Consider the following 22,476-nt stretch of genomic DNA (forward strand, 5'->3'; position numbering starts at 1 on the left):
ACAGTGTCCTTGGCAGCAGCGCCAGGCACATCACCTTCCCTGCTTTCAGAAAGGCTGAAAGCAGTGGCAGCACGCTTACTGCTGAGCAGTCTGTTATAGGGGCCTCCTTTTTTGGGTTTGGGGAGCAGATGGGGGCTTTTCACATCTGCTGCTCGGCCTTCACCTGCTACCCCTGCACGGTGTGCAGAGGACCATCACCAGCCTGGAAGTGTTATAGCAGCAGCCAAGGGAGCTTTATAAAGCTTTGCTGTGCGGTGCTAAACTTCCCCCTGCCATGTGATCTCTTCCTGGGGAACATTTAACACCCTGTCTCCCATGCATACCATATAAATATTCTGCTTGACTTCAAAGAGTAGTGGCAGAAATGACATGTAATATTTTTAATCCCATTTTTTACAGCTCCCTGCAGACTCTAAAGAAACTTTCCTTGGCTTGTAGAGCAGCCCTCCCATCCCTTGCCCTGCTTCCCTCCCCCCAGGAAAATCTCAGGGCTCTAATTGTTTAATCCAGGGTTGATTCAATGCCAGGATGTTCTTCACTGTGCGAGTGAGGGGAGCATGCTGCTGGCTGTGCAGTGACTTTCAGGCCAGCTTTTATCCAGTTAAACCTAATCCAAAGCTCATTTTTGCTAGTGACATGGAAGCCTAGGAGCGCTTTGGTTTGAAGGCCCATTAGTTAAGGCTTTGGATGGCTCATGTGCTTTCGCTGTCCACTGAGAGGCAGCGCAATGGGCATGGCAGCTCCTGGCACAGTGACCAGGCGCTCAGTTCTGAGTTACTGTGACTCTGCTAAATTAAAAAGTGGAAAACAAACAAATGCAAAGGATGACTTCTCCAAGAGGATTGCTTTGGAACCACTCCTGTTTATAAAACAGAAAATACTTGGGATGAAATGTGATCTTTCAGCATCCAGATTCCTCCAAGGATTTGTAGCTTGCAGGATCTCGGTTTGGGCCAACTCAAGGCGTTCCTCTGCAGCCATGACTGTTGCTGATGATATTCGTGTGGTAGGACGAAGCACTGCAAGGACAGTCTGTCCTTTGCTGCATGAAGAGCCACTCCTGTTAAGTGAAATTAAGTGAAATTATCTGAGTATCTTTAGCATGATTTTCACATACCCTAGACGTTGAACTCAGAGGAATCTTCAGGGCAGTGTAGGGCCACTAGATTATGTGGTGCAAGATACAAGCAGAGCTTGAGGTTTTTTTTTAAAAAAAAAAGTAAGTGGGACTTGGGTTGTTTATGTTTCCTAGGGGAGAAATAGGGGTAGTTTATGGTAGCCACCATCCTGAACGATTCTCCCACTGTGCCCCTGGATCATGGGTCAGACCCTAAGCTGCCAGCCCACTAAGGTCAGTGGGTCTCAACTACAGGTTACCTTCGTACACAGCTGCAAATGGAGCAAGGTCAGGAGCAAATTCACATTAGAGCCGCCCTTGCTGTGGAGCAAGCAGCTGGAGGGGATCTCCTTTAGCAGGAACCTACCACTCAGCTTGTGTTAATGTCCTTCAGAAATGGGGCACTTACAGGAAGAAAGACAAGTAATTGAATAAAGATAGATGTCTCACAGGCCTCCTTGCACCAACTCTCTGATTCATGTAGCCCCTGGGAAGCTTACCCACTGCTGGCCTTGGTCTGAGGGCTCTCCCAGGGGAGGACTGCTGTAGCTGTTCCGAATTGTCCCTGGTGGTGTGGGATCCTGGCGAGATTTCTCCCTGGGGTTCCCATTGGGGTGTCAGGTGGTACCACATCATGGGTGCAGCAGAGTCTTAAAATCATCCTGCAAATGGGCTTTCAGAACTGTCCCCCATGGCTTTTGGACCCTCAGTCTGGGCATTGGGATTGCCTGAAATGCTTGTCCAGACTGGTTGCCATCTGGCTGTGGTCAAAGGTGATTGTGAGAAGGGTTGGTGGTAAGGTTCCTTGGACATCTGCCCCAACACAGTCATGATTGGGACCAGAGATGTTGAGTTGACATCCCAGCCTAAAGTGAGATGCCCTGGAGCAACATCAGGATTGGACCAGTGCACTTGCCTTGTTTGGGAAGCACTGGCCAGTGACAGTGCTGTGTAAACCAGACTGGGAAAAAAAAATCCCTGTTCCCTGTGTTTCAATCAACGTTTGCAAAACAGCCTGAGCAGCCAAGTGCCTGTGTGAATTTGAGGCGTTGTACAGGTGCTCTGCAAAGCCTTTGTACCAGAGGTGGGGAGGGCTGGAGCAGAAATGCTGTTTGGGCACACTGGCCCTCCCCAGCCAGGGTGGCACAGTTTGCACCCCCGGAGGGGATGGCCATTTGCAAGCCTGTCGCTCAGCAGAGCTGTGCTAGATCACAAATATCCCACCCTGTATGAGCAGGAGGTTGAAGCCTGCCATAAGTCTCTCTTTAAAGCAAACGACGGCTCTGGGGGCTGGGGTAGGTAAAAGGAAAGGGACATCGTCAGATAGGAGCGGAGATACTTGTGCTGTGAATTTTCAGAGAGCTTGGGGAAGAGGAATGATGATGGGGGCAGAAACGCTCCAGAATCCGTCTGGTGAAGTAAACAGCGCTGGGGCCGAAATCTCAGAACTTTACTTTGGCAGCTGAGGCACAGGCCACATTATCTAATGTCCACTGCTGTCCAAAACATACTAATGGGGAAATGTTTTCTTAGTGGCCTCTTGTTTGAAAAAATAATAACAACGTGGGGCTGCCTGCCTTTGTAACGATTTTGTTTTCTCTGTGAGTTAGGTTGCAGTGATATACATTAACTGGTTCTCTTTACTGTCTTACAGTTTAAACTTCCAAAGGAGTACAGCTGGCCTGAAAAGAAACTGAAAGTTTCCATCTTGCCAGATGCCGTGTTCGACAACCCGCTGCATTAGAGCTGAATTACACCCTTCTAACAACCGGGAGAGCCAAGTTACTGTCCACTGCCCAGTGACTCACAGGATAATTAATGCAGTAAAAACTCTGCCTGCAAATAAAAGAGTTTGCTGCACAACCACTGCGAACAGAAGAGAAGCTACTCAGCACCAGCCCAGACCGAACTGAGCCCTTTCCTTTATCCTTCCCAAGGCTGAGCTCTCTGGGAACAGCCTGCGTATGTGTGAGTGCGAGTGAGAAATATTTAACTATGAAGATAAGTAGTAAGAATCCTTTCTTTCTCCTAGCTACAGAACTCCCCTCTGCCTTAGCCCAGGGTGTAGATGCTCTGCACGCCTGTATTTACACATGCATTTCTGCCAGGTGCGAGCCTATAATCCATGGATTAAATGTTCTTTACGTGACTCTGGAGTCCTTTTGTTAGCCAAACTTTTACTGACTGCAGAACTGTTCTTCCATGTGCTATTTTTTTTTTCTTTTCAGAAACAGAATGGTATTTCCCCTGTTTAAAGGAGGCCAAAAGCTCACATGCTTGAAGCTGAACAGATTTAAAGATGAACTTTCTAGTTCAGTCAAGAAAAACAAACCCAGATCCTCCCTGCCCTCAAATTAGGCATGTTTTAAGTGTTGGTCTTGGTGCTATTAGCTATGGTATCACTGCAAACAGAGGCAACTTTATTCTCATGCATCCTGTCCTTGTGCCTGAACCCCAGGGAAGGTCGCAACCTCTGGTTTTGCACAAGCAGGAGGAAGAAAGCTACCGGGGCGGGGGAGATCTCCTGTTTACAGTGTGTTTATCTTTAAAGAGATACTGTCAAGTATTTTTTCCTTGCTATTGTACAGAATTCAAGAAGCTAGAAAGGACCATTTGTTCACAGGGACAACTTCAGCAGCTCTGCAGCATCCACGGGGCTGCCTGAAAGTTTGTGAAATGGAGATCTCCACTGCCCTGGCACAGCAGAGAGGAGACTCAGCCTCAGTTCAGCCGACTATTCTCCCTGTTCCAGCAGAGACGGGCCCTTGCGCAGCTCTGTTTTCCCCTCTAGCCTCACCGTGGTGGCTCTTGTTGATGATGTCCCTTCTTTCAGATAGATTTGAACTGTAAAGCATTCAAATCAGTTTGAAAAGACACTCTCTGAGATCCCCCTGGCTTCCTCCTTGGAGCAAAACGTGGTGTGCAGGGGAGGTGGTCTCTGCAGGCTCAGGTTGTGTGTCTGCATTGAGATGCTGGCCCCTGTGGATGTGCTGCAGCAAACCACGGCAGGCTTTACCCCCTGCTGCTGTTGCAGGTTGTTTCTGATGCGAATTCCCCAACCTTCCTCTGCCCATTGTTTTTTCATGACAACTCTTCACTCCTTGTCAGGGGAGGTGCAGCTTTCCTTCCACCCCTTTCTGCCTACAAGCGAACTTGGTGATTTATGCACAGTTGCTGTGTGATCATAATACAAGTATAACAAAAGCTTTTAACACTGAACTCCCCTGATCAAACAGCAAAGTCCAGGAAGCCTTGCAGTACCCCAGAGTTGGTTTTCTGTTTCCTGATTTAATTTCTTCCTGGCAAAGTCAGCTTTGATGTTTTTTGCATATATTTGAGGCTGGTTAATGTTGGTCAAGAAGCAGAGCTAGAAGCCACAAAACTCTCCTTGGACTTGCCACAGAATTCCTCTGTGGCCTCAGGCAAGTCATTCAGTGTGTCTCTGTGCAGAGGCTGATTATTGACTAGAGGGCTGTAGGACCTACCGAAGCATGCCAGGGTTTGCAGGGGAGGGCGTGCTTTGTGTATTAAGTAGTATTTGTATTATTATAATTGTTGTTATATTATAATTTAAGGCAGACCAAATGCAGGGTCCAACACTGCTCAGCAGAACCTTCCTTTCTGCAAAGCTATGAAAGCAATTTACATGTAAATGAGTTTGTCATTTGGTCTGAACTCAGAGGATCATCTTAAAATCCTGCTGTGAAAGAACAAACTTTCAGATATCTGCCTGTGCCAGCCAGAGTGATTTCTGTGCTGTGGCAGACCGCATTCGTCTGTGGGATCTTTGGCCAGTTTTCATTGTCCTGGTTAGCACTAAGCATCCCTTCAGCACTGGAGATGTATATACAGGGGACAGCATGGGCGAGAAAGCGGCATGAAAATGTACCAGTCCAGCTTCAAAAATGACGTGCCCAAGTGTCCCACCCCAAGATAATGAACAAACAGACGATTGTGGCAGTCGGGAAAAAGGCAAGGGCAGCAGCTACAATTTTGTCCCAAAGCTGTCCACCAACAGTAGCCCATGGAGGGCTCTTGCAGGAGCTTGCTGGGGTGCCTGCAGCAGAGCTGGCCCCTTGCCACGGTGCTGGCTGCTCTTCCTGGTTTCCAGATGCTAGCTCTCATTAAAAGGAGCTTAAAATCCACATCTTAGTGGAGAAGGGACATTTGGAAGGTCAATTGTTGCTGTTCCTGCAGAGATCAGCACAGGTCCGTCAGACCCTCTGTGGGCTCAGACACACATCTGGAAAGCTTAGGGCCTCCTGCCCTGTGAACTCCTGGAGCCTCCGCAGTGGGGCTGCACGCAGGGAAAGCACCTCCTCCGAGCCAGCTTGTGCTCCAGTTCTGCCTTGCTATGTGTATGTTTTCTTCACCATATTTACTCTCATCAGACGCTCTGGGTTGGGTTTTCATTGACTTCAGAGTGAGCAGGCTGAATGCATTTGAAAATCCACCCAGTATCCTTGTGTATGTGTATTTTTGTTCCATGTCATGTATTTATATATAGTTCTGTGTATTTGAGTTATGAACAGGTGGCATGCCAGAAATCTCTATTTCTGAGACATTTTCTCACAGATCTTTGCTGGTAGCCAGATAACAATTGAGGGGAAGGTTTGAAGGGAAGGAAATGAAATCTTCCTATTTAGTCAAGGAGAAAAATATTAGGCAAATAACTGCCAAAATAGAAATCTCTGTCTTATTGTTAGACCAACTACAAGAGAGAAACTGGTGAGAGTCAGCCCTTAAGCTCCAGGGTCATGTCGCTGCCTCTCAGAAGTTGTCTAAGAATAAGAAAGTTGCACGTTACTCGGTATCATGAAGAGCTGTTCACCCACAGGACGTCCCCTCCCGACTCGCATCAAGCTTGCAACTGTGCCAAAGTCTTACTCATTGGCAAGTAAATGAGATCTCGAGTTTGGATATTTTCATCTGGGGGAAAAGGACATGCCTGCATGTGAAGGGAATGGAAAAGAAACCTTTGTATTTTAGTGAGCAAACAGTTTGCAAGAGAGAAATGCATCAGTGTTCATATATGTTGTGGTATTTTTCTAGCCCAGAGCTGCTGAGATGGTAGGTCCACTGGTGCCGAAGTTTTCTAGAAAGAAAAGAAGCAGGAGTGTATGAAACCAAAACCTGAGAGGCTTTTGTTGGCTAGAGAATGATCTGAATGGACATGAATGCAGTTTAGAAGCAGCGAGTGTAGGTTTTCTCCCTCCTGGAGAAATCTTGCAGTGGAGGTTGATGGGGATGTTTCCAAAGATGAAGAACCTTGTGACAGACCCTCAATGCCTTGAAAATCCAACATGTGACAGCAGTTTTGAAAGGAGAAGTCCCAAAAGCCAACTCGTGATTAAAAACAGGAGAAAGAATGTATAGTTTCAATATGTATGTGGGATACGATCTGAGCAGAGCAGTCAGTCTTGTAGCTGGTGTGACCTACAGTGATATTTTCAGTGGCTTAGATAGGTGCTGCCTGCTGTGCATAATGTCTTTGAGGATGGTGATATATTGGTTTTACTGTGCATAGATTTGCCAACAGCGATTTGAAATTATATTCTGAAGCTCTTCAGTTCAAATATTCAGTTGCTCTTGGATGGCTTTTGAAATGACACCACCAGGTCATCAAGTGGTCTTTGAAGAAGTGGGGTTTGTGTTGTGTTTCATCTGCGACCAGCAGAAATATTTAGAGGGTGTAGCTTTAAAAAAAAAAAAAAAATCACAGTTGAAGGCAACGCTTGGCTTGGAGGGAGCAGGTGCTGCGGCCAGGTTGTGGTGGGGGAGCGGGTTACAGCCGCCCTCCCGCACCCACAGCTCGGGGTGCTTGAGGCAGCACAGCCCTCAGGTGCTGCAGGGGGAGCAAACACGGGTACAGGGAAGCTAAAAACCAAAGTGAGAGTTGTCAGGGCCTGGGCGCAGTGTGGGGTCCCCGCAGGCAGGTCCTCATTTCCACGCCAGGACCCACTGAGGTCCTGCACAGGCACAAGCAGCTGGGCACGCACGTCCCGCTGCGCGTTCCCGCTCTGGCCTCCACCCGCCGCTGCTGGTGGAGACTGCAGAGGGCTGCAATAGCTGCGCCTGAGGTTGAGTCAAAGATGGGGACTCACCATGTGGCTGCTTCAGTCTCATTTGTTATTTTAATTAGTGTGGGGTGGGGAGTGGAGCTCCTGCTCCACTGCCCCTCGGGAGAACCTCCAGGCTGGTCACTGAGTGAGCTTATTGCTCACCCGGCATCCGTTCCCTTCATCAAAAGTCTCCCCAGCTCCTCACAAAAACCTTTCTCAGATGCATTACTGGAAGGTGCGTGGCTGCCCGTGTGCTTGGCAGGACACAGGTCAGACGGCACGTCGGTGTGGGGTCGCGGCTGCGTGGCTGTTTCTCTGTCCTGATGACAGTTCCCCCCGCCGCTATGGGCATCTGGAGTCCCTGACCCGCTTTGCCGGCTTCTATCTGGCCAGGGCAAGGCAGCGTCGTGTTGGGTGGGGAGAAGAGATCCGCAGATCTTCAGGCCAGAGGAAACACTTAGACCTGTGTGTCCGATTTCCCCCTAGCCCAGGGCACAGCCTTGCACCCTGCGGCTCCACTGAACCAAGTCTTGGGCTCTAGCCCCCATGCCATCGCGGCCAGGTGAGGAGGGGTCCGGCACCGCGAGAACCCTTCCACCTCCCAGGGACTCCAGCCTAAATGTGACTGCCCTTCGTTTAGACTATATATTGTGCCTTAATTCTCCCTGTGAGTGAAGCTGTGAGGGCAGATGGATTGTCGAGCAACCAGGTATCCCTTTTTGTGCATCTGCCCCTATCGATGAATGCCAGCCTGCACAGCAGCCAGACTGTATCCAAAACAATCTTTTGTTGATGGGGTTCACCTCCCAAGGTTCTAAAGCTGGATTTAGGTCTCTGGGACTGTGGCAGCTTTTAATGAGCTCTGTAGCAACCTGCTATTTTTATAACATTTTTTTTTTCTGTTGTGCATTGCCTGCTTGTTTTCTTTTTATTTAAAACAAACAACTTGTGTTCAACATGAGTCCAAAATTTCAAATGGAGAATAAGCCTGAGGTTGCAAATGTGCTTTAAATCCAGCCCCGCATCGACCTGTCTCTCTCAGGCACTGAACCTGTCGTGTATCGTACTTCACCACCTCTTCCATTTCTACTGTGATTCTGTTTCCCCTAAAACAACTGACAGACCATAAAATCATCATAAGCGGCACATCAGTTCAGAAGCATCATTTCCAGTCTGCCATGAAGGCAGCCCCTGCCCTTTCCCTCGCCAAAAGGCCATGGCATCGTTCACCATTCGGCTCACAGGGCTCTGATAGTGGGAGAGGAACATCAGTCCAGAAAGGATGGCACGTGGCAGATGCGGCTGGCCAGTGCCTGGTTGTCTTTAAACTGTCCTGATGCTATGTCTCCCCTCTTTAAAAAGAGGAAGAGAGAAAAAAAAAAAGCCGGAGGAAAATTTCCTGCCGATTGTAGTGTTTTGCAAACACTGGTCTGTTCTCTCGCCCTCTCTCTGCTCCTGGCGAGGCTGGAGATGAAAATGGCTCCTTTGTTCCTTTCCCTGGGGCCCAACTGCAGCGAAAGTGCGGCTCCGGAAACCCTCGCTGCACGAGGGTGGGAGGGACCGAGCTGTCGCCACCGTGTGCGGTAGGTCCTACATAAACACGGCGTGTGTTGACAATGCCGCGGGCAGGATGGGCGCAGAAGTGCACAAGGACTTGGTGGTGCTGGCGGCGAAGCTCAAATGCTGTTCCTGCAAACAGGCTGCGAGACTCACGGGCGGCAGAGGAAGGGGAGGCGGGTGTGAGTGGCCGTGTTGTCCCGGCAGTGACTGATCACGGGCTGGGGGATGCCGGGCCCTTTTGTTCCCAGCTTTTGGCTTTCCCTGAAGTGGCAGTTTGCAGCCCCGTGGAAGCAGATGACATCCCGCTGGGGGCTTGTACTGGTGCCCTGGCCCCCGCGATGGGATGCTGCTTGCACCCATCCAGCCCAGGAGTCCTGGTGCTCCATGTTTGGCCACGGTCATTCAACCCAAGTGTAGTCGTTCAAAACTCCTCTCATCCAGCTCAGGTTGGACACGCTTTTCCCTTTTTTTAAAGGATGGAGTTTTTGCTGCTGGCCGGGGACACTACTTGTTTTGTATCCTGGATGGTTGCTGCAAAACCTAGAGCAAAGGCAAGCTTCTGAGGGCAGGGGACACATGGGGTGACCAGCACCACAGCGAACCCTGACCGCTGGGGCTGCCCTCGCAGCGCGGAGGTGAACTGTTCTGTAGGTCAGGCGTGTGAGTGTGCGGTCTGTGTGCGGGGTCGTGTCGCGCGAGGAGCCTGAGGACACCACCCACGGGGCTGGAAGGAGCCCGTGTTTCTGCAGCCGGTGTATCGGTACCTTGTAGATGGCCTTTCTTCCCCCTCCCCGCCTCCTTTTTTTTTAATAAAGTCAAAAAAAAAAACAAATGGAAAGCTAAACTAGCAGAGGTTTTTAAATATTTTATATTAGTTTCTAATGTAAATTCTTACATTGGTATTGCAGTGCTGGGTGTGTTTCGCCTGCACGTGACTTTTTGTAATATTTTTGTGAATCACAGCGTTTTTGTTGTTTGTTTTTTTTTTTCCTCCCGTGTATTCAAAGTGCATTAAACGTATTTGCAGAATTGTTGGTGTCCTTCTCTTCGGGCGACTTGGCGGGATCACCCGCCTCCGCAGCCCCCTCTTCTCATCGCCACCTTCTCCCCCGGCCCCAGTGGAGCAGGGTCTGTCGCTCAGGCCTCCCCAGCGCAAGCATGGGAGAGAAAGGGATCTTCCTTTCCCAAAAAAGCTCAGCAAAACAGCCACTCCAGGGCCCCAATGGGTGCAGGATCCTCCCTGAGCATCCACTGGCGAAATCCCTTGAGCCAGGGCAGCCCCGGCTCCCTGACAGCCGGGGTGTTCTGCGCTGTTTGGACCTGCCAGGCTGGGGAATGCTCACACGTGGGTCTGAAGACACGGCCGGTCAGCTGAGGGATGGCAACCTCATCCTCCGGTGCGGGAAGGAGGGACCGGGGTGAGTGCCGGGTCAGGTCCACGCTCCCATCCTCCGCCAAGCGCCTCTTGGCTTCGGCGGGATTTGCGGGGGTGTGGATGTGCGCGTGGAGACTGAATGTGTCAGAGCAGAGACACAGCAAACATGAAAAAATATTACTGAGCTAATGTTGCAATGATTTCCCAGTAACGCAGAACGATTTTGCAGTAATCTTTTCACACTCCTCAGTAATAAATTCCTTTAAGGTCAAGAAGGGTGGAATATCTCGCGAGGGGGAAGGGAGATTGCCGTGTGTAGAGGAAGGGTGGCAGGGAAGGGAAAGGATGCAAGGGGAGCCAAAATCCAGCTTTGGGCAGGTTTTGCCCTTGCTCTTCAGGGGTGTTATCTCAGCACTCCCTGCATGGGAAGGGGAGCAATCAGCGGAAAGCGTTCCTGCGAGGATTTGTTTTCTTTTGATGTTTGGGGTGAGAACCATCCTTTCCTGATGAGCCTCTCCCGCAGTCGCCGGCCGTGCTGAAGGAACGTGGCCACAGCTTGGCTGGGTTTTGTCATGTCACTTGAGGAAACCTTGCTGGACGGCTGGGCTCCTCAGTGAGGTTATTTACCCAGGCAGGGGCCTGGGGAGTGAGAGGCTGCCCACAGCTCGTCCCCTGGCCCGAGACCCCCCGTGCCACTCACCTTCCCAGGCCTCGAAGCATTCGCAAGCACAGGGCCGCCCTGCTAGGACATCCAAACAAGAACAGTGGAACCAGGACTGGCCAGGGACCCCGCTGCTCATGCAGTGGGGGAAACCCTCCCTGCTGGAAACTCCGTTAATGAATGAATTAAATGATGCATTTTCACCATCCCTGCAGTGGCTGGGCAGCAGCTCCTTTGCAGCCGATCTCTCCGTTTGGCCCCAAATTCGAGGTGACCGGTGTCCCTGGGGCTGTGGCACAGCAGGGCGCCCCTCTCCTTCCAGCACCCGTCACCCCGGGCCCCACCACCGGCGCGGCCGTGCCCGGCCTGGGCAGCCTCACCGCTCCGCCTCCCCCAGCCAAATGCACCTTCGGGCACTGAATTTAATTAAGGTTTCTGAAAAGCAGTGTCTGGGAGCCCCTCCTGGATCTGCGGCTCTGAACTTCATTAGGAGCGGTTTGTTGCTAATAATGCCGGCAGCTTCTCTAATTAATAATGCAAGGGCTGTGAGCAGATGCCAAGCCAGGAGAGGGAAGGGATTTGTTTGTTTATTTCTCTCCTCTCTGTTTTTTGGGGTTTGGTTGTTGGTTTTTTTTTGGGTGCAGAGGGAGGGCTGGAGCTTGTTTCCCATCTGAAAAGTGAACAGCAGTGCCTGGGAACCTTGATGTGGAAGGGGGTGCACTGTAGAGTGGGAGAGGGATGGGGAGATGGGACCCCATGGGGTGGGAAGAGGGAACAGCCCCCACAGCAACGTGTCCCGGTCCCACGGTGCTCCCTGCCCACCCAGGGCAGAGCCCATGTGGCCGCTGGTTGTGCTGGACTTGGGCACCCAGGGATGGTCCTGACCCCAAACCCCCTCCCGTAGCATCACCCCACAGCATGTCCCTTCCCATGGCATGTCCCCAATCCCACAGCATGTCCTCCATCCCACAGAACATCCCCCAGCCCATAGCAGGATGGTGCAGACACGGAGGGAGGGATTCTCCATGCTTTAGCCCGCAAGGATGTATCACGCAGCACCCAGAAGCACGGGCTAGCAGGGAATTGGCACACCAAGTCCCTTGGGATTTTTATTTTACCCTCTTTTTACCTGGTTTCTCTCCTGCTCGCTGCTTCGCCCAGCGCTGTTCATGGCACAGCCGGCCACAGTAGCACCTTGGCGTGGAAGAAAAGCTCCCAGTAGGACCTGACACATTAACACCCCGTGCTCCTGGGGGCCCCGTGGCCAGGCTGTAACCGGAGAGGGGATGAAGCAGCAAGGCTGGGCCAGGTCCTGCTGCCTCCCCCACAACACGGGACAAGCACCCCCAGCCCCACGGCCGAGTCTTGGGACGGCAGGGAGCCGGCAAGCATCCTCGCCCCGCTGCCGGCCACAGCCTCGCCATCCAGCGCGGGAAAGCGGGACCCGCCGGGGCTGGGAGCAACACAGTAGGAAAGCTCCCTGTCTGCAGCCCACGGCGTGCCCAGAATCTCTGGCTTCTCCAAGAAGCTTTTGAAGCAACTGTTTCCGCTGTCAGGCAGAGTTCACGTTGGAGAAAATAATGGCCCCATCTTGCCCCAACACCTCATCGCACATGCTGACTGGAGCAGGACATTGCACAGGTCATGGCAGCCCGGCTCGGAACGCCCCTCAACAAGGGGTCTGTCCCTTTGGTCCCCGCACTGCTCACCTACGGCAGGGATGTGCTGGCTGCCGGTGCCTTTCAAGCAGCAGCCATTGCTGCTGCAGCTTTCCAAAAAAGTGTAATTCAGGTTTGATTTTGTTCTACCAAGGGGACAAGTATTTTTAATGCCGTTTCCCATCATTAATATTTCCTCAGACTTGGGGGACAGTGAGCAAGGCTGCCCCGCGCTGGAGATGCTCCTGCTGCAGGAGATGAGGTACCCCCTCCAGAAGCGTTGAGGAGCAGGGAGCAAAGAGAATAGCATGGTTAGATATTTAAAAATATCTCCAAGAGTGTCCGAGGCCAAGGCGACCAGGGAGACGCAGCTTCCCGCCCAGGCTGGGATCACCCCTGCCTGCCTAACGCACAAGTCCCTTCTCTGGCTGTCAAAAAAGCTGGAGCGAGCACAGGGCCACGGCACCTCGTACTCCCCGCTTGCTTCTTGAACAGGAAAATTATCTGGAGCATCCGGCAAAGGGGAAAAATAAAGGCAAAAAGGGCTGAGGGGCGGGGGGGCTGGCGGGACGTCCCCAGGGGCGCGGGGCGGCGTGGCAGCCTGCCCGGCCCCGGTACAGGCAGCTGAACAATAACGCAAGGCGTCGGGAACACGCTTGGCGGTGGGAATCCCAGTCCTTTCCTTAAAAGGAGATTTCGGGGGATGCTTTTATTGGAAAATTGTTTTCTGATTATTCAGCTTATTGAGAGTTTTGTTTCGTTATTTGCAACATGACGCGAGGGGGGCTTCAGCTGCGCACGAACAGCGACAACCAAGGATATTTCTGTGGATTTCCAGGCCAGAAGATCCCATTAAATCTTCCTGTATGACCTCCCTTGTTCGCAGGCCAGAGAATTTCACCCAATTCTTCTCACGTTGAGCCCAATAACTTGTGTTTTTGATTCAAGCGGGTGGTCCAGGACAATGTCATGTCTCAGCTCCATGACTTCAATGGAGCAAGAATCTGCCACTGACTTCCTTTGGCTGTTTGTCCTGGTGGCAAAAAAAAGCAACGCACCCGCGGGAGCAACACCCCGCTGCCAACTTATTTCTGATGCGGCTGCATCCTGCTTGCTCTGAACCTCCTTCGGACAAAGGGGGATGCCCACATCACCCCTCGGCCCGCGCGTCCCATGCAGGTGTGCTTTCTGAGCCACACAGATTAATACAGATAAATAGCGGGATCCCTCCCGGTCTGCCGTTAGCGAGAAGCTCAACAGTTAATAAACTTCGAACAGATGTGACCAACATGTCAAGACATGAGAAGTATGTGGTATGGATGTTTATAAGTACATCGACAGACAGCATTCATAAAAGGTTATAAACCGTGGTAATAAGCAACCTATCAACTTGCTTGGACTCTAACACTTGATTAACTATTTATTAAAAGGCGCAGTAATCCTTCATAAGCAGGACCAAATGTAAAGTATGACTCTTTTCATGTTAATAGATGCCTCGAGAATTTCTTCTCCTGCTGTGCGGTGTTGTGGGTGGTTAAAGGCTTACCCTGGCCGTCGGGTGCCCCAGCCCCTCCTTTGTGGGGTGCCTGGGATGAATTCACACCGGGAGCCTCCCGCTCTCCCTGCACCCATGGAGGGGACACAAGAGCCTCCACCCCAGGTTTGGCCATGCCCCCGGGGTTTTGCCGGTGGGGAGCCCTGAGTTTATTTTGGACAGGGTCTGGGTGGGCCGTGCCAGTGCCTGAGCATCCCTCTGGAGACCCCGGCAGGGACCCGCCCGATGGGTTTGGGGCTGCCCCGGCGGCCGGGAGCGACGGGCGGGGGGCGTTTGCTGCCTGGCAGTGCGGGGGGCAGCGAGGGCAGCTCCCCGGGAGGGGAGGGCTGGTGGGGGCTGTGCAGGCAGGAGGAGCTCAGACACTTCTGCCAGGCTGTCCTGGCACAGCCCAGCACCAGCCTCGCTGCCCGTGGGTCCCCATCAGGCCCCATGGACCAGCTGTGCAGGCACCAAGTGCAGAGCTGAGCGGGGTGGATCAGGGACCAGGTATTTCAGAGGGGTTAAAACTACCTACCCTGAGTTCCTGGAGCCGTGGGGTGCCTGGGAGAAGGAGCAGAGCCGAGGGAGAGCCCGGAGCCTGTTCCCTGCCTTCTGCTGCGTCCTGCATCCCCCTGCATCCCCCTGCATGGGAGTCAATCCAAGCCCCAGGCTGCTGATGCACCAGGATGGGACAGAAATGCCTCCAACACAATGGCAGCTTCATCCTTGTGTCAACAGGACCCTCCTTTTTGTTTGCCATCACACTCCTCCTATCCCAGACAAACCATGTTTTCCTTGCCGATGTCTTAACAAGGCCTAAACCCATAATTGCTCCCATTACACAACCAGAAGTGACAGTTTATTATCAATGCTTCCTGACCTAATTTACACAAATACCCTCATGCTCTTCCCTTTGCTCTGGGCAAACAGATCTCTGAGCTTTCAGAGGAAGGAGAGCCCCAGCAGCGGGAGGTGCACGGGCTGCAGCTCTGGGACAAGCCCCTGCCCTCGCCCTGACTCAGTTTCCTCCGGCTGCTCCGAACCAGGGCTCAGCGGTGCCACTGGCCTCGGGGGGGCTGCGGGTTTGGGGGTCGCATGGGGCACTGTGGCTGCGAGTGCTCTGCCCTTCAAAGGAAAACTCAGTAGCTGCCTGGCGGGGAGGCTTTTAACATGCATGTGGCCCTGGGTCATTTGACTGCAGCCGGCTTTGATTGCAGGGAGCACGCAAGAAAAGGAACAGGAAGGCTGAGAAATTGCTCCAGAGTGAAGACTGCAAAGGTTACACCTCGGCCCGGCTGGGGACTGTGGGGGCCTTGCGATGGGAGGGCAGCTGAACCCAGCCGCAGGTTGGTGGTGGGATTGTACCCCGCTCCCACCCGCAGTGTCCCACCAGCGGGTCCAGGGCCACAGCTTTGTGTCCCCAAGTTCATGTCTGGGCCGGCAGCACCGATGAGCTCTGTCCTTCCCCCAGTGAGGTGCCCAGCTACAGTGCAGGAGGCTGTACCAGGGCTTGATGCACCAGGGAAAGGGCTGATGGAGAGAAGGGAGAAACTGGGCTACTGGTACCCACAGGCTTGGGGAGAAGGTTCACTGCTTTCTGCCTCAGCCTTGCAGGCAGCGAGGGGTGCATGTGTGGGGCCCTACACCCCACAGGGGACAGAGGGACAGTGGAACAAGAGCCATGGAGCAGGAGGGCTTGCACTGCTGCCTGGGGGCTGTAAAACCTGCCCTTGCAGCTACAACACAGAACACACACAGGAAATTCCTCAAAAAGTGACTTTTGTATCTGCAGCACAGCCTGGGCTCAGGGCAGCGCCAGCCTGGACGGGGCTGGGGGAGCAACCAGAGGGATTTGTTCCTGGCATCACCTTCCCCTGCCCTGCCCTGTGGTGGGAGACCCACTGCGCTGGGGTCTGCCAGCATTTGCCAGCATCACTTCCCAGTCCCATTAAGATGAATTAGTTACTTTTGACCCCGGCCAGTATGTTTTTCAGGACACAGTGGTGAGGCTGCCCTGGAGCACTGCCGAGGAGTGAGAAATCCCAGGCAAACCCCAGGGCTGGCAAATCCCTCGGATACTCGCACCGTCCATCCCCTGTGAAAGACAGCCCGGCTCCGACAACACCTCTGCGACTGGAAGCAGAGGGTAAAATTAGACTGAGCTGCATGTTTTCCCTCTCAACCACCCAGCAAACTTTTGCAGTTCTTCTGTGGGGACCCATCCTGTCTTGGGGGAAGCAGCTGCCCCAGTGGGGGAAGAGCACAGGAGCCTGTCTGGCTACCCGTCTCCCTTGTGCTCAAATAAAATAAAATTGTGCTAGTTTTTTTGTTTCGTTGAGGTTTTATACATATATATATATGTGTGTGTATATATATATATGGAAGTTTTGTGGCTTTGACGCAGTTTCCTGAAAATCCTGTCTCATCCTGCCAGTGGCTGAGCGAATGCACTTCCCAGCCCTCGGCAGTGAGGGAGAGAATGAGGAGAGGCTGGGGAGGGAGAGAAGAAAGCCTTTGCCAAACTGGCCTGACCAGAATGTGACACAAGAGCAGGAAATGAGTCACACCGGCAGGGCAGCTGCTCCCAGGCATTTGCATAGAAAGTAACCCCACCAGGCAGGGAACTGCTCCGGCCCTGGTCCCGGCTCCCTGCGCTCCAGTCCCGCAGCTGCCGGACCCGCTGCTGCACTCACCAGCACCCACTGGCACCCCAAGGCTGGCCAGGGTGCTGAGCCCCAGAGCATCGCCCCTGCGCCGGGGCTGGCTGTGCAGCCCTGGGTTTGGTCGTTCAACCTCAGATTGGGTTGTCCCACCCTGGATTTGCCCTGGGCCAAAACGGAGCTCCCCTCCGTCACCACCCCCATTGCAGTGCCCCTTGGCCACCTCCCAATATCTTCCTTGCCCCATGCTTGAGGCTTCAGGAGGGAGAAAGCCCAGCATTTTTGCTCCAAGAGGAGCCCCGGTTGCACACCCATTGCATGAGGGCAAAGCTCTCCCAAGGGGCCAGAGGGGCATCACCATCCCTGCATCGAGCACACTGTCCCAGCCCTGTTCCCAGCTGCCGGGTCAGGTGTGAATGTCACTGGATCCCAGCGCCTGGATGTTGTGCAAGGGAATGTGCTTTGCATGTTGCAGGGACCAGGCGGCACACCCAGCTCCTGGTCACTTTTTATTAATTGTAGAGGGCAGGAGGTTTCTCCTGCAGATGCACCAGGCACTCTGCATCTTTCCCCAGCAGGTGCTGGGCTGTGACTATGCCAGAGCAGGCAGGCGATAGAGTGGGAGGGACAAGTGTGACACTGCAGTGGGGACATACATGGGATGGCCAGGCACCAGCAGTGCATGTCAGTGTTGTACTCTGTGCTGCCATAGGGGGTGACTGGCCCTGGGGACCTGTGTGTCGTGCTTCCTCCATGGGGGTGTTTCCCTCTTCCTCTGCCCCAGCCAGGAACAGGGGACAGATACAAGCAGACAGATTCAGTGCTGCAAAACAGGCTATTGCCACCCTGCAAGTTCCTTAATTCCCCAAACTCAGTCTTAAAACTTCAGCAAAAGCACTTAATGCATTAATCACAGGGAGCAGGGTGGAGGGAGCTTTCTCCATCAAACTAAGCCACCTCGCCAGGCTTACATGGAAGGGGACCAGAAGGGCAGTGATGGCTTCTCTTTGTCTGGTTGAATTATAAGTGATCCAAGAAGCACATCACTTTGTATTACTTTTGGAAGGCTCAAGGCTTCTGGGGAAGGTGTGAGGCTGGGTGCTGGACCCCTCGGGAACATCCCAGGGACAGGGTGGTGGCAGGCAAGGAAGCTGTCGCTTTAACAGCCAACTGCTCAGTAAATCTGTGTGAACACCCTTCGTCTCGTCAGCTCGGTTGGGTCCGTGGCCCTAAATAGCAAACAGAGTTTGTGTCTGTTTGTAGGCTGGTTCAACACCCCTGGAGTCTGTCTGGGAAAGCAGAGGCAGGTCCCTGGTGGCAGCTGCCAGGCACAGCCCCGCTCATCCCCTGCCGCAGTGATGAAGGCAGCCTGGCTCTGCAGACCGGGCAACACCTCCCTGCCCCACAGGGACGAGGTCGCTCTGTGCCAGGCAATGTCACACCCCAGTGACAAGTTGTTGAGTGTCCTGGCTCTCTAGGGCATGGGGCAATGCTCTGCCAGGGTGGGAACCCGCAGCCCAGTTAGTGCTAACTGGCCCTTGGCAGAGATGCTGGTACTTTACCAGGGGCTGGGGGGGTGGTGGTCTCTCCAGGGCAGGGCTAAGGGCTGCCAAAGTGAAACTGCCGGCAAAGGGGAACGATGGCCTGGCGGCAGCTGGGAAAACCAAGGCTTGGAGGGATTGAGGGATGTGCACCAGGACTCAGCTGATAACCAGTTCTGTGGCCCCACAGAGCAGACTGGGACACCCATACAGGGCCGGATCCTGGTGGAGGGGAGCTCAAAGCATGGGCAGGCTTTCCGCAGCTATGTCCTGCTGGTGTCCATCGCCCACCCAGCACTAGCAGGAGGGTGTTTGGAAGCTGTGTGGGCAGGGGGGTCCCTGCCTACAACCCCCCCAGGCAACTCCTGCTGGCTGTGGAAGGGTTGCAATGCCCAGCCTGTCTTTGGGGCTCCCCTGGCAAGGGGGAAACTCCGGGCTGGGCAGGGAGATGGCACCATCCAGATGTGGGTGTGACAGCAGCAAGGCCAGCAGTGCTTCTTTGGCAGTGGGATTCCCAATCGAGAGCAGGGTGCATTTTTCAGTTTGAGTCAGCCCCATCCCATCCACCTTCCTTTATTAAATCCTGTGAGATGCCAGTTGGCTTCCCCAGCCCACCTGCACTGGGGGGTATGGGGGGACCCCAGCAGCCCCTGCAGGAAAGCCATGTCTGGGGGGGGGACAGTGGCTGCCACCGGGCGCTGCCTGCGTTTATAAAGAAGTGAGAGTCACAAATAGTTTTGCACTGACTTTTCGAGGAGAGATTTGCCTCTGCGCAGGCAGAGGCTCTGACACATCCCATGCCACCCTGCACAGCTCTCTCCGGTCCTGGCTGCTGGATGGCTTGTAAAACCCCAGAGGAGACTTACAGCCCACAGGCTTTGAGGCCTGGCAGAGGAATTCCATGGCAAACCGCTCCCTTTGCAGGAATCAGTGCTCGAGCCCCGGGAGCTGAGGGCTGGGTGTGCGGGGATTGAGGAGGGTGGTGGGGGGTGACAGAGGGTGAGCCCCAGTCCTGGGGTGGCCTGGCTGTGGGTTTACTGTGCAGGCAGGAACTGGCCAGCTGAGCCCAGAAATAGGTTTTATCATGGCAAAAGGCTGTGGGAACCTCACCCAGAAACAAGAGGCAAGTGAAGTGTCCCAAGCCAGCCTGGGCACTGCACATTGGCTGTGATCCCACCAGCATTGTGGGATGTGCTGGGGTACGGATGCTGTTATTGTTTGTTATTATTTGCCCCGGGGCAGCACTTCGGGACTGGGGTGTGCTGGGCATAATGCAGATAGCAGGTAGATATTATACCTCATGTCTCATCGAAGCACAAGGTGAGAGGAGAAAGGTGGAGGCAGGGAAGTGGGATGGGGGATCCCAAACCAAAAACCAACCCAAAGATGGCTGGTAGCCGTCACTCCATCTCTTTATTGGGGTGTCTCTTGGCAGGACCTGCCTGCGCACAGAGGGTTCCCATAAAGGAAAGCTTGGAAAGACCCTGATCACCCCACCTCGGGTGTGCTGTAGGAGGCTCATCCCTCCAGCAGGCAGCCAGCTGCCCCAGCTGGCCTGTTGCACTGGGGCTATAGGGTGCTATAGTAGACACTCCTAGGTGGCGTCTCTGGACAGTGTGGTCCGTAGCTTTGAGGCTGCGGTCAGGGAATTCCTGGTAAAACCCTCCCGGACGCAAATTGCCATCAGTGGGTGTCACCCAGGGGCAAGGTTGGTGCCATATCCTGAAGCCACTGTCTGAGCCTTTGCCCCTTTGTCACTCCACTGAAAACCTGACTGTGCACCCTGAGCATTTTTTTGGTCTAAATACTCAATTTTGAAGACATTTGTGACCCCCATCGCCAATTGGAAATGGATTTACACCAGCAATGTGATTTATTCCTGGTGGCCCAGCACATTTGGCAGGGCTTGGATATACAGCATCCCACCAAACAGCTGCAGAAACATTTGGTGGGAGAGCTGTTAACAGAGACACCTCTGTGTCCCAGGCTGTGGCAGGAGGTGCTGGGGCAGCCAGTTTTGGAAAGACCCCAAAGGACAAATGGCTGTTGCTCTGCAGACCTGAAATGGTCCTGTGCAAACTAACAGCCCATCCAGGGGGGAGCCAAGAGGGTGTAGGAAGCTCCAGAGGGCTCTTCTGATATCTAGGGCCAGCTGTGGCCCAGATGTGAGCTGGTTCCAGGACAATCAGCCCCTTTTTATGGACCAGCATCCTGAGCAACCCTGGCTCCTGGCAACGCAGGAATGCTGGTGGCCAGGCACGATGGCCCTGCCGCTGGCGTAGTGGCCAGCGGGGACATCCCAGACCGGGACAAACCCGGGCCCCGCGGAGGCTGGCTGCAGCAGCACGGACAGCCATGTCGCCAGTCGAGGGCCGCGCAGGGCCGAGCACCGAGCGGACCCCACCGCCCGCCGTGTCCACTTTAAGGCAGCGCCGTCTCGGGGCGGGGCGGGGCGGTGGGCGGTCCTCGTGACGCGCGGTGGGCGGGGCCGCGGGCGGGGCGGGGCCGGTCGCGCCGCAGCACCGCGCAGCTCCGAGGCGGCAGCGGCAGCGCCCGGCGGGACCTGCGGGCTCCGGCGCCTCCGTTCCGCTCCGCTCCCCCACCCACCCGGACCGGCTCCTGAGCGGGGCGGCCCCCTCGGCGCGCCGGGGCGGGGCTCGCCCGCTCCCCCCCTCCCGGTCGATATATCCCCCGCGGCCGCCGCCCCCATGGCCACCCTGCCCGCCCCCCGCCACCGCCCCGGCCCCCCGCGCCGGGGCTGAGCCCGGTCGCCTCCGAGGCGCCGCCCCCTCCTTCCCCCCCTTCCCCCCCCCGGCTCCCCGAGGAGATCCGCTGCGGGGACCCCCCCCGCTCTTCGTCCCCCCCCGGGCCGCGGCCGCCTCCCCGGGGGCGGTGGGAGGAAGGCCGGGGCGTGGGGCTCCGTCGGGCGGGCGGCGCCCAGGGCGAGCCCAAGATGGCTGGAGGCGGCGGCGGCGGGGGCAGGCGCGGGGGGCTCTGCTGAGCGGCCCCGCCGGGACGGGACGGCTCGGCTCAGGCTCGGCTCAGGCTCGGCTGGCCCCGCAGCCGCAGCCCCTCCGCAGAGCCCCGCCGCGTGGGCGGGGGAGCGAGCGGGAGCGGTTTTGTTCCGGTGACTTTAATTTTTTTTTATACCTTTTTTTTTTTTTTAATTTTATTTTTAATGCGCCTTCGATCTCCGTTCTCCAGTAGGGCAGCTCAAAATGGCTGAGAGCTGACTCTGCTTTCCCGGAACCGCACGCTTCGGCCGGCTCCTCCCGGCTGCCCGCCGCCGCCTCGCCCCTTCCCGGCGGGGCCGGGCCGGGGAAGCGGCACCGGGAGCGGCAGGCGCTCGGCGGGCGGCTCGGACACGCGTCCCTCTGCCCCGCTCTGCGGGACTCCCGGTTCCATCGCATTGTTGCCGTCGGGGCTGCGTCCCCCCGGCCGGCCATGAGACCGGCGTAGCTCGGACACCCCCCAGCCCCCGGACGCCTTTTTTCCCCCAGCCCCGGTGGGAAGCCGGAGCAGGTTCATTCGGGGCCCGCGGGGTTTAGATCCCCCTTTGGCAAAGCCGATCGTCCCTCCCTCTCTGGGAGCGCCGGACGAGGCTGGGAGGGCTGCGCTGGGCTGGGGTTTGCTCTGAATGACCGAGCTCTCCCATTCAAGACCTCGCAACCTCGAAGCAGGCGAGAGGTTTTTTTTTTTCCTTCTTTTTTTTTTTTTCCTGTCTTTTTTTTTTTTTTTTCCCCCTCTTCCTTTTTTTCTCAGCTGTTCCACCGGGTTAGAAGCAAATCTCGGGGGCCGCGGAGCGAATTCGTTTTGCTGCCATCGTCATCATCGCTATTATTATTATTTTTTAATCTGTCCTCTTCCCATTTTGGATCTTAACCCTTTGATCTGTTTCCTTTAAAAGACTCTGAATCCCAACTCCCATCAGGGGGAGAGGGAGGAGAAATACAGGGGAGAAAAAAAAAAACAAAACCGAGCAAGTCAGTGCTCTCAGCTGTTAGCCAGGTTGCTGGGGGACAAAAGTCCCTTTAAAATATTGAATGTCAGTTGCAAACCTAAGAAAAGAAAAATCAGATCCGGAGCGCTAAATTTAGGAGCTTTATACAGAACTTGGACTCTGCTGCTGGATTTTTGTATGGATTTTTTTCAACCTTTGGTAAGTTTTGATTCACCTTCTGGGGTAGAAGGAAACAAATGGCTTTTAGGGGTGGTTAAGACTCTGGGCTGTAAATCTTACAATACCCTGTTGGGTTTTTTTTAACTGTTTGTGTTGCTTTTCTAACGAAGTGGCGGGGATGTCGTGTT

At 54.4% G+C, this 22,476-nt stretch overlaps 2 protein-coding genes across 3 annotated transcripts in view; both read left to right on the forward strand.

The window, feature by feature from the left end:
- The window catches only part of SUFU (SUFU negative regulator of hedgehog signaling), a 96,632-nt gene extending 86,862 nt beyond the window's left edge, over positions 1-9,770 (forward strand). For both annotated transcript variants that reach the window (XM_082053981.1, XM_082053982.1), the window contains exon 12: positions 2,772-9,770. In XM_082053981.1, the coding sequence (XP_081910107.1) occupies positions 2,772-2,861 (90 nt within the window). In that variant the 3' untranslated portion in view covers positions 2,862-9,770. The remainder of the gene's footprint in view (positions 1-2,771) is intronic.
- An 11,096-nt stretch (positions 9,771-20,866) lies between these two features.
- TRIM8 (tripartite motif containing 8) overlaps positions 20,867-22,476 on the forward strand; it is a 29,288-nt gene continuing 27,678 nt past the window's right edge. Inside the window, exon 1 of the mRNA XM_082053109.1 lies at positions 20,867-22,327. The gene's annotated coding sequence lies outside the window, so the exon portion shown is untranslated. The remainder of the gene's footprint in view (positions 22,328-22,476) is intronic.

Source organism: Streptopelia decaocto (genome assembly GCF_964273445.1).
Source record: "Streptopelia decaocto genome assembly, chromosome: 5".
Lineage (NCBI taxonomy): Eukaryota > Metazoa > Chordata > Aves > Columbiformes > Columbidae > Streptopelia > Streptopelia decaocto.